This window comes from Ciconia boyciana, chromosome 10, assembly GCF_034638445.1.
Source record: "Ciconia boyciana chromosome 10, ASM3463844v1, whole genome shotgun sequence".
Lineage (NCBI taxonomy): Eukaryota > Metazoa > Chordata > Aves > Ciconiiformes > Ciconiidae > Ciconia > Ciconia boyciana.
In genome coordinates this window covers 19397903-19409976 of record NC_132943.1, presented here as the reverse complement: position 1 = coordinate 19409976, position 12074 = coordinate 19397903, and the positions used below count along the sequence as shown (strand labels likewise).

The following is a 12074-nucleotide window of genomic DNA, read 5'->3' as shown; positions in this document are numbered from 1 at the left end:
GGTCTCAAGATGTAATCCACCTCACGAACTTTAACTTCTAATGCTTACTTGGGAAAGTAGTTGTCTAGGCTCTCTGTCTAAAATAGGTAAAGAAGCACACACCTCCAGACACTGACGTATCTTTGCTGTCAGATGTCTTTGCAGTTACAAAGAGTGCCTAGATGAGTCGCTCAGAAATAGGTAACTCTAAATGTCTGAAAGTCAGTTAAGTGAGATGAGTCACACCCTCCATGACACTGAAAAATGTGACAGATAAGTAGGTGCATCAGGGAGTCGTGAGAACCTTCATTAAAGACTCTCAGTTTTGTTGTATGGGGTACGGCCCCAACTCTACTTTTCCATGCCGGTGCTGTGAAGTTGTATGGCTCCTTGGAAAGGTTTTCATGGAGTTCAAATTCTTCCGGGAGTTCCTCACCACATAGCAAGCATGTGTCCAATAATGCAATCTTATTAGAGGGTGCAGCTTATACATAGTAATATGCTGCAGTCTGCCAAAAAGTGGGGCAGAGTCATGGGGCAACTGTGGGGCAGATGGTCTTGGACTACCTGCCCAGGGAAAAGTGGATGTAGCAGGAAAGCTCTTGGACAAAACAAAGGTTGGGAAAATGTTCTGAAATAGATTAGCATCCTTCAGGGTTATAAAGGAGCAAGTTCAAATACATGCAAAATAAAATCGTAGAACTGGAACTATGTTTAAATTAAAACATTGTGTCCTAGAAACTTGGCTAAAATCAGCAAAGGGAGCTGGCTATAAAAACACCGTTATCAGGATGAGGAGGGTAGGAGAGACAGGCCTGTAATGAAATAGGTGTGGGAGGAAGAACATCTGTTCAACAAAAACATGCTTTCATAATGCAGCTTTGTTGTTTTAACTAAGTTTGGGTTTAAATGGAAGAATGGGTTAAAAACAGTTATAGGAAGCATAGGTGAAACCTCCTCTGGAGCAAGAGAAGACAGAACAGAAAAACCTCTATGAATGTGAGAGGGCCAAGGGTAGCACAGGGCGGTCACAAAAGCATCGACTGTAGAATTGAGTGACAGGGCATTGATGATACTGAGCAAGTTAAAGCCAGATGCAACAAGCTATTCAGGCTTTATTACTCTCCTCCATATTAGCTTAATGAAATACATTCAATATTTAGTGTGTCCTTGTTTGTTTTCAGTCAGGAAGAAGGAAGGTTAGCTCAGAGAGCAATTTCAAATGCACTGCAAGTTGGTATAATCCTAAAACTCCTAGGAGTGGTGTATTAGTTTCACCATTTGTTCTAGCTGGGGTTTGTACTTCAGTTATGTAAGTTATCGTAATAGTTTGTCCTGTTTTATGGACTATGACTTTCTGTCCATTTCTCTGAGGACTTTGATTTTTGTATTTCATTCTCTTCTCAGCTGTATGTTTGTTAAATGATTGCCATAATCTTGAAATAACTTTTGCATTTAGTTCTACTTTCCTCTTTAAAGAATTATTGTTTTCAGTGAATAATGTGATATTTAAAGCTTTTCTATTCTCCTGTGAAATGTGAACCTCATGACGTGAATTGGAAGCAACAGAGATTAGACTAGTATAAGGAGCCAGGACACAAGAGATGAGTAGTGAGGACAGAGCAGCATACTTAGCCTCCTGCCCCTAAAGATGATATCTAATGTTCGCTATCTTTTTGTCTTGTGTTGGACCCGTAACAGTTGTAGAAATGCTGGGCAAAATCATGAAAGGCATCTCCTCCCTATCACAGCAGCATGTAGCTGCATGATGATACATGAGAATAATCCATGAACCACATTCTGAAAACCACTGCTAAAGGGTATCAAGAGGTCACAGTGCTGGTGTTACTCCTGATTGTCACACTGAAGGCAGAGGAACCAAGATTTACCCATTAGATCAAAGATTAGAAGCTTTTACTGCTCTAATTCTCATAGTTTGTAATTACTGCTTAGCTTTAGGAAGTAGCATTGGAATAGAAAAGAAAAATACTACTTAAACCCACTCAAAATATACTCCTGTGACAAACTATTAAACCCTTTGTAAATTATTAAAGAAACGTAACGCTGAGCACTGTGTTTAAGTGAAGATTAGGATGGTGAAGAGTATATATTTTGTTTCTCTTCAAACATATAAAGCTACTGAGGTCTTGGGAATTAAAAACTTCTTTTTTAATTCCCACAGCTTTTGGCAAAAGTTTGTAGCTTTACAGGCTTGCTCTATCATTAAAGTGATGTTTTAATGTCGGAATTCATTAGTCCCATATGCTTTGTCACTAGAAAATAAGCAATGGAAGTCACTAAAAGATACAGTTTAATTGAAAACTGATTAAAAGAATAGTATTTTAAAACTATTTTGTTGTATTATTTAATATCTGAAAGCAGGGTTTATTGAAAAGTTGATAAAATTAGCCATGTAAAGTCAAGGGTGTAAACACAAAGTCCAATATAAGAACATCAATTTTGTTCTTGCATTTGTAGTATCACCTGGTACGTATTTGGGTAGACACTGAACAAACGAAGACTGAATTCTAATGTACACATGTGCACAACATGTGTACGACAAGGAAGTATTTACTCTCTGGACTAATATTGCATTCACATCTTTCTTCTGTAAAAACATTAGCCCTAGAGGAAGGTGATTCAGGGCAGGAGGAAATGGTCAGCACTTTTCACAGCCGGGTTTTAAAGCACTGACCTGCTGTTAAAGCACAGGAAAGCTCATGGTTACAGAATGCCTCCGTGGCAGCAGCTCAACAGACAGCTCCAAACCATTGAGAGTTTCTGTTGGTTTTCATTAAGTGTTAGAGTGGGCGTTTTAAACATGGTGTCATAGCTGCAGAAGCATAAATCCATTGTAAGTCGTAGCCTTTTACATCAGCTATCTCTTAGCTGTGAATGCAACTCTGAATACACTATGCCTCTCTGTCTTGCACATGCAGAGAAGTTACTGAATGATTAATGGTCCCCTTCATCACTGGGCATGCACTTCCCAACAATAAAACAATAAAAATGACTCTCCCTTCCTTCCTGGACCACAAAAAAGATTGCTTGGCTGGTCTGTAGGGCTTGTTGGAGTTTTTTGTTTATATATGTATCTATTATGTACCTGTTTGTATGTGCAAGAGAGAGAATATCTTATGTATTTGTGAAAAATATGAGGAAAGGTAAGTTGAAGAAATAAATTTCAGATTTAATTTTGAAGAGAGTAAGGGCTATGTTTATTCTTCGGTTGGAGGGGGATCAGTAGGTCATACTTGGCTCCCTTGAAGGCTTATCTCCTCCTTGTGACCCTCCCTCTGATGACCATCAGCCATTGTGTTCTTGAAGCAATGAACGCAGTAGTACTGAGGTCACGTGTATGGAAAAGCAGCCAAAAATTGCAGTTAGGCTTTCAATTGCAGCAGTCCCCACTATCAGCGTTCGGATCTCAAACTGGAATCAGGCAAGGCAAATGCTATAAAGCCTTCTCACAGCAGTTCGTGGTATTAAATAGACAGTCTGCTTCATTTTTTTTAACGTGAGTTGGAGCTTTGACAGCATTTGGCTTCATTTATGGACACAGTGAGGAGCAAGAGACGCTGGAAGGTCAGAAAAACAAGGGTTCCCATGACCAGATCTGTGTTCAGTAAGGTGGAACACCAACTTCTGGCAAATCACAAATTAATGCCTTTTAATTGTTTTTTTTTTCATTGCTGTAGGTTTTGGATATTACATATGCAAAATCCAATACATGTGGATAATTCATCTTCCATTTTTTCTTCATCTTTAAATTTATCAGGAGGGTGTTTCCAGTGCACCACAGAAGATGTTTCATTGTTTAAAATTTAGCTGTTTTCAGTTATCTACTGACACAAAAAATTATATTTATTCTTAAAATAGATTTTTATGAATATTTTATTCAAACAGTTGGACAGGTTTACTCTGACTTTTTAAAAAAAGATCTTTATCTTGCGACTATGGGAAATGTAAGCACAAATAACGCTTTCAGAAAAGTTTTGTACAATTCACTATGGAGATTTTTAATGAAAGTATAATGCAGCTTTAAATAAAGTATTTGCTACCTGTGAGTGCTATAATACAGAATCACAGGGCTAGAAACCTTAAGGTATTTTCTGATGTCTTTATAAGCCGTTCTCATGCCAGTTTCATTTGACTTCATCCAAAAATTTATAGTGTGTGTTTTGGAAGTCACACATCCTTCCCACAGTACTAGATGGTTTGAAATAATTTATAAGTAGCCAGAGATATTCAACTTGGGAAAGAGCTTTTTTTCATTTAAGGCAGTTAACTTCAGTATTTGGATCTCAGCTCTCCCTTTCTTATGGATTTTTTTTTTTTTCCTCACTGTGTAAAATCAGAGTCAAACTAATTTCAGACCAGAACCTGACAATTTTACCCATATTGAGTACCATCTTCTGAGATTAACTCCTCTTATTTCAATAGAACTGTATGTGGATTAAAATGCTGCGTGATATGACCAAGGTTATTGGGATATAGCTTTTTATAGAGTAACATCAAATTATTGATCAGCATATTGATATAGTACCTTTTTGCCCCAGATATGCTGAGACAGAAGTTTTTTCTCATGATAGAAGACCCCAAAGCAAAACTCAATTCTGGGAATGCCAAAAACCCCCTCAGAAATGCAAGATTTTGAAGACACTGTTCTCCAGTTTCTGTCTCCTACTTCAGGGTTTCTATTAATTTCCTTGTGCATTTCCTCCGCTGTCCATAGGCCTCCAATAGTTTTTCCAGTGTCATTAGCCTCACCTTTCCCTGGTTTATTTTATCATTATAGGATTTTAATTACAGTTTTTTGTAAGATAATACATTTTAAATTAATTCAGTTGTCATGTTTAGTACTAAAGTCTGACTTTCTGATATCAAAGTTATTTGAGTGCTGAATAACAGCGCATGGGTAGGAGAGGTACAAGTCTCTGATGGATGTGTGGTCCGTGTTGGAGATGAGACGGGGAACCATATACCAGTTCCGTCTCCCAGTCCATCCATCTTTTATAGAGAAGGCTGTCAAAAAATGTATCACGTAGGAAGCAGATATTTTCCCAGTAGAACCAGAGCTGGTGTTTTAGGTATGCCATCTAAAGCCAGGGGTGACTTGGCCATTAGCGTTAGTTTTGTGCCAATGGTTTAAAAGTCAGGCTCTTTGCCAGGTAATAAGTCTCTGAGGTTTTCAATACCAATCATCTTTTGTAAACGCAGACAGAGTGAAGAGCACATCAGCACTGGCCACGGTTCTACTAATAGATTTTGTTGCATGATATAGATATGCTAAAATTTTTCTTGGGGTTGGTTTTTTGCGGGTGGCCCTCCCACCCTATGCGTTTACTCTACATTTGGAAACTTGCATGTTTTCAGATCCAGCCATGTCTCATGCAGGTGTTTCCAAACAGCAAACGGCTGGAGGAGTGTCATGGTAAAGCTTAGACAGCTCATGTGTCAGGAATTATTGGCAGAGAAGTGTTCACATCCAAGTCATAACAGTGCTTCCACCCTGTGATTAGGGAGGGTGTGGTGTGATGTAGCAGAGCTGGGCTTCAGCCACAGGTACTCAGAAACTATTACAGTTTAAGCTAGTAATAGGGAAAGAATACTATGCAAACTTTTCTTTTTCATTGCTTGAATTTTGACATTAGAAATTGAAGTCATGGTCAGGATTATGTTATGCAAAAAAAAAAAAAAAGTACAGCGATACCATTTCATGACAGTATGCAAAGAACAAGGTAAAAGAAAAATCTTGAAGAATTTCTTGTTGCATTGTGTGCTCTTTATAGAGCAGAGATAAAAATGGAATGGGCAGTTGTAGCATTTTTTGTGCAAGGTGGCAGGAGATAAAGGTGCCCACTCCACCCTGCTGGTTAGAGTAAGTGGAGGTACTGTGCCAGCTCTTCTGGCTGTTCTGGATGAGCAGAGCAGTTTATGTTTTGGGATGTTACTGAAACCTCCAAGGAGTGAGGGGAATAATTTTAAAGGCCTTTGGCCAGATTTATTCTCCGCCCTCCTTAGATGTACCTCCTAAGAGGCAAAGCTCAGAATTCAGATGGCATTTCTCATTCATCCTCAGACCAACAGACACATACTCAGAATACACAGACCATGATTCTTTCCAACAGGTTTTAGAGCAGTAGTTTAAATCAAATATATAAGGCATTCCAGATGCTCTATTTGTTTGTGGAAGCTATCTTTGTGCTATGCAGAACAATTGCTGATGCTGTAGTATGAATCCATGTTATTTAACTGTCGTATTGGGAATATAGCTTAAAAATAATACCTCATTTGGAGCGCTGAACAGCTGTGTATGAATGCTACTTCAACTAATATTGCTTTCTTCTCAGTTCCTGCAGAACCTTTATTGTGCAAGTTTGCCGATGGAGGACAGAAAAAGAGACAGAATCAGAATAAATATATACAGAATGGAAGAGCATGGCACAGAGAAGGCGAGGTGAGACTTGTAAGTCCTCCCTTCAAGCTTTAGTGTGGGTGTACAATAATGAACATTTATGAAAATGATAGGCATTGAGACTTCTTGGCTTGGCTCTTTGGCATATTAAAAATGTGCAAGCAACTCTTACCTGACAGTTTGCAACTCTATAAAATACTTAACTGTATCTTAAGAGGAAAAAAGGCAAAATGTGAAACACTAAATTCTACCTCATTGAAGTGACCAATAAAATCTCCTTCAACTTGGTCAGGAATATGCCTGAGATATTTCTCATATTATAAAACTACCTGAAACATAACTTTATTTACATGTAGTAAATAATCCTTTGATTTATGCAGCACTGAAATGCACATCACTTTCATGAGATTAAAATAGTATACCAATGCAGTGCACCATTATTTTTTTTAGTCACAGCTTTTTTTAATCTTTAATGTTCAAGATAATAGTTTCATAGGCTTACTGTGGTTAGCCAGTCTAGACACCTCAATTTATATGAGACAAGAAAATTCAAATGTGTCTTCTGAAAAACAGCACTCCCCATTCATTCATATCGTTAATATATTGTAGGCAATACCCTAACATAATCACCTTCATGCCCTGCCTCTCAAACACACATGTGTTCTCTTAGCCAGGTATTTCATAGATTGCATTTTGTTCCTCATTCTGGGAAGCTGAAATTTGTATTCATAGCCAATATCGCTGACACTCTTCACTATATAACTACTTCTGTCAATTAACCTTTCCCTAACTTAGAGTAATAAACTTTTTCAATACAAATTTTCAGTTAAAAATAATACAACTAAAGAAGGAGTAAGAGAAATAATTTACAATCAAGATGAATTTTGTCAACTCTTTCTTTCCACTTTTTTTTTTTTTTTTTTTTTAAGGCCGGAATGACACTCACATACGATCCAACCACAGCTGCTTTACAAAATGGGTATGTTAAATAATGGCACACTAAGAAAAAAACAGTTTGCATTATGAAAGATGCACAGACCTGGCATTTAATAAATATTTCTGCATTTTCTAGATTTTATCCATCACCCTACAGTATTACAGCAAACAGAATGATCACTCAGACATCTATTACGCCATATATTGCTTCTCCAGTTTCCACATACCAGGTTTGTATTTAGAACTTAGTAGCTGAAATGGTTCATCGGAGCTTATGTTTATTTATCAATTGCTACATCTGGTTTTATGAATTCTCCAATAATGCTTCATTTTAAGGAAGTGGCCTCTTCATGCTGTACAGCATGAAAATGAAGGCCTTAAAAACTAAAAGTGTATTTGTTTCAGTAAGCATGGCAATTTAATGAGATACGTGGTGTCTTGCAAAACAAAGTCTCTAACTTATGCTGATGGCTAAGGTATTTGTAGCCACTTCTGCATTTCATGTATGATTTTTCATTTTCTCTCGGTCAAGTTCTTTTAATGTCAATTAATATATCTTTAAAATAATTATTCTTTATTTAAAACCCTCTTGATTTAGTTCAATTCTATTTCAGGGATATTTCTCCATGCTTTTTGAACTTTTCTCCAGGTTGTTTCAGTGCAAAAAAAAAAAAAGCCCAACAATAATGTGTTAGGTAGTTGTACTAAGAAGGGTACAGAAACTTGCTTGACATTAGAGAAGGAAATTTGAAGAAGGGTTCAAATTGCATTATAATTCAAATTCAGTGTTTTCATGTTAGGAGTAAAGCATTTAATAGTCTAGAACTGTGTTTCTAAACAAAAAGTTACTTTATTTTGAACAATAAATTAAAACATTAATCATGTACATTTTTTGTTCTTAGAGCCCAGTCCAAAGCTTCCTGAAAAGGAATTTTGCTAGGTGTCATCTTGAGTCCCCAGTAATGGATATTGACAAACAATTCACCATGCTGAGAAGTTATATGGAACAGTTTTTGTACTTTGATATAAATCTCTTAGGAATGCTCAGTTTTAGGACATCGTACGTTTCAGTTTACAAACAACTTGCATTTAATGCAACTAGTATGGCAGTCTCGGATGTATGCTCTGTAATTATTACTTGAGACATGCCAATTATCCCAGTGTAAGCTAAATGATCAGCTATTTTGGCATTTTACTGTTTAACACATAGATGAAGTAAACATCAGTGATTCAGGTCATAAATAACCAAAACCAGTTAAATTTGGAGAATTCTTACTTCTGTATGTCAGGGGAAAGAGAAGAGGCTGTTTGCTTTTTAGTAAGAGAGACGTGCTGAGTTTTCTAGCTTACTATGGGTGAAAATGAATAGAGAAGGCTATGCAGAAGGCATATAGAAGGCTAACAGAGGCACTGTGGGCCATTTGGTCAGTATTCCCTTGCAGAAATTGCCCTGTACTCTCCCATTCCAGGCGAGAAGAATGAGGAAGAATTGTCTAATATTAGTTTGGAGCTCTAATGCCTTCTTGCACAAGCAAAGCGTTATGTAGGAGGTAAAACAGTGTACTCTGGGGTAAAGGGCAGCTGGATTAATTTTATATTAATTTCTGAGATGATTTACACAACACAATGTTTGCTCTTGGCAGACAGTGGTAGTACTGTATTTTTCAGTATATTGAATCATTCTGCTTTCTACACCAATACCTCAAAAATTACAGCAAGTTCTTACCCAGAAAGATATTCCAGTAGAATGGGCTGCTATTCTTTATTAAAATATAAATTATTTATCAATATAGGACTCTCAGATATTCAGATTCCAAGTAAAAGTTGGAAGTTGGCATGGAAATATACTTCTTAGGAATATAGTATCACTTTTCTGGGCTCCTTGAGATAGGCAGACCACAATACTGTATGTTTCCAGAAATGTTGTTCCCAGTATTTCAATATACATGGCATGGAGCTTAATTTATTGTGGATGGAGTTATTAACATCATTATGCTTAAAGTGCCACAGTAATAGGAATTGAAAATTAAATTGAAGTATTCTGTATTGGGGGGGAAGGAGGTTCTTGGCCAGAAGAGTTTCACAATTTGAGTATTAGTCACATCTTTATTACTGATCCCTTCTCACCGAAACCTGCAGCATTCTGTCATCTACACAACAGGACATATCACAAGAGCATGATTTATTTATTTTTTCTTTGGGGCATGGTATAACCTGTTCCGAGATTTATTCTTATTAAAGGTAAATAAATTTAAAACAGTTTTGGCTAGTGTTTGTTTCTGCAGCTCCTGTATACCCAAATGACAGTACTAAGCCAGTTACTATCATAGTATGAGTAGATTAGCCAAAGCTTTAGTCAGGCTGTACCAGTATTTTTGCCATTAAGCTTTTGCCTGAGGAAAGGGAAGGTTCAAGTGTTTTCAATTTTTGAACTCCTGTTTGCTCTTTTTCTGACTGAAAAAGAAAAAAAAAAAAATTACTCTGATTTGAAAGTCAGTACCAAAAGGAGGGAAGAAATATTTCCATCTTGCAGAAAATACCTCACCTGGATTTTTTCAAGACTGTTTGTCTACCTGTCCTGTTCACAGGACTCTGGGAATGATGGTAGAGGCATTTAAGGGGCTTTAAAAGTCTGCTAGCAGTGGTGAGTCAGTTCTGCATGTGCAGCGCAGGCCAGAGTCTTGCCTTGTCCTACACACCTACAGGAGGTGGAGAAGAAACGTTTCTATTCTTACCTGTAATATATCTTGCAGCACACTTTTTCAAAGAGCTGTTGCAACCAGCTCTTTTTAACTAAGATAACCATATAACCTATTAGTTTACCTTTTAATCTTTTTAGTTTACCTTGTCATGCAAAGTTAGGCATCTGTGGTGGGTTGACGCTGGCTGGATGCCAGGTGCCCACCAAGCCGCTCTATCACTGCCCTCCTCAGCTGGACAAGGGAGAGAAAATGTAATGAAAGGCTCGTGGGTTGAGATAAGGACAGGGAGAGATCTTTCACCAATTACCATCACAGGCAAAACAGACTCGACTTGGAGAAATTAGTTTATGATCAATCAAAATCAGAGTAGGATAATGAGAAAATATAAACTAACTCTTAAAACACCTTCCCCCCACCCCTCCCTTCTTCCTGGGCTCAACTTTACTCCCGAATTCTCTACCTCCTCCCCGCCAGTGGCACAGGGGGATGGGGAATGGGGGTTGCGGTCAGTTCATCACATGTTGTTTCCTTCCTCCTTGGGGTGAGGACTCCTCACACTCTTCCCCCGTTCCAGTGCAGGGTCCCTCCCACCAGAGACAGTTCTCCACGAACTGCTCCAGCATGGGTCCCCTGCAGAGTCACAAGTCCTGCCAGCAAACCTGCTCCAGCGTGGGCTCCTCTCTCCATGGGTCCACAGGTCCTGCCAGGAGCCTGCTCCAGCGTGGGCTTCCCACGGGGTCACAGCCTCCTTCAGGTGCATCCACCTGCTCCGGCATGGGGTCCTGCACGGGCTGCAGTGGATATCTGCTCCACCGTTAACCTCCATGGGCTGCAGGTGGATATCTGCTCCACCGTTAACCTCCATGGGCTGCAGGGGCAACAGCCTGCCTCACCATGGTCTTCACCAGGGGCTGCAGGGGAATCTCTGCTCTGGTGCCTGGAGCACCTCCTCCCCTCCTTCTTCACTGACCTTGGTGTCTGCAGAGTTGTTCCTCTCATATGTTCTCACTCCTCTCTCCAGCTGCAATTGCTGTTGCACAGTAACTTTTTCCCCCTTCTTAAATATGTTATCACAGAGCCGCTACCACTATCGCTGATGGGCTCGCCCTTGGCCAGCAGCGGGTCCGTCTTGGAGCCGGCTGGCATTGGCTCTATTCGACACAGCGGGGGCTTCTAGCAGCTTCTCACAGAAGCCACCTCTGTAGCCCCCCCACTAGCAGAACTTTGCCACGCAAACCCAACACAGCATCCTACCTCAATTTAAGTATTTGGGTAGTCAGTGTTTTTGGAGAGAAAACATGCTAGTTGCAAGAGCAGGGATGCTCATCAGAACCTTCTCTTCCTGTGCTTTGGGAATACCATACCACAATGTCTTGGAGAAGAACAATTCTCCTAAATCTTCTCCTTGTTCCTGGAACAAGATTCCAGCAGAATTCCTCGTTTCTTTTTCCCTTGTGAAAATCCAATAGTTTATTTTATTCCGATCACACTAGAAGGCAAATGATGCTATACCTTCTGAGATCCTGATTACTTTTCCCCAGAGGAATTTCAAAGACAGAAGGTGCCTCCTTTTTCAACACAGCAGAAATCTCTCAGGCATCTGTTTGAACCCTTTCAGTGTACTTGGTAAAGTTTGAGACCTGCACTAAAAACATAGTGTACTGTTCTGAAAGGTGTATGTGGTATATTGTCTCCAAATCTTGTTTCTGATTTACAGGTACAATAAATACACTTTTCATAGAAATCAATGTTCTCCGTAGAGTAACTAATTGCATTAAAAACTGAATAAATAAGGGAGGGGGCTTGTTAACATGATTTATTAAATTATTGCTATTTCTCAGTTGGAGTATTCAGGAAAAGAATGACTAAAATGAAAAATAAAATACTGATTTTATTCTAGGTTCAGAGTCCTTCTTGGATGCAGCCTCAACCATATATAATGCAGCACCCAGTAAGTTTTTATGCTTCTCTGTTGTTGTGTTACTGATTGTATAAACACTTTACATACTTTAAACAACAGGAAATAAGTCAATTCCTGC

The 12074-nt window shown here is 38.8% G+C and overlaps 1 protein-coding gene across 6 annotated transcripts in view; it reads left to right on the top strand.

Annotated features, from left to right (window-relative positions):
• The window catches only part of RBMS1 (RNA binding motif single stranded interacting protein 1), a 150458-nt gene that overhangs the window by 128862 nt on the left and 9522 nt on the right, over positions 1–12074 (top strand). For 5 of the 6 annotated variants that reach the window (XM_072875241.1, XM_072875240.1, XM_072875246.1 and 2 more), the window contains exons 7-10: positions 6333–6448; positions 7327–7376; positions 7470–7563; positions 11936–11986. In XM_072875241.1, the coding sequence (XP_072731342.1) occupies positions 6333–6448; positions 7327–7376; positions 7470–7563; positions 11936–11986 (311 nt within the window). The remainder of the gene's footprint in view (positions 1–6332; positions 6449–7326; positions 7377–7469; positions 7564–11935; positions 11987–12074) is intronic. The other variant, XM_072875242.1, reaches the window with a different exon arrangement.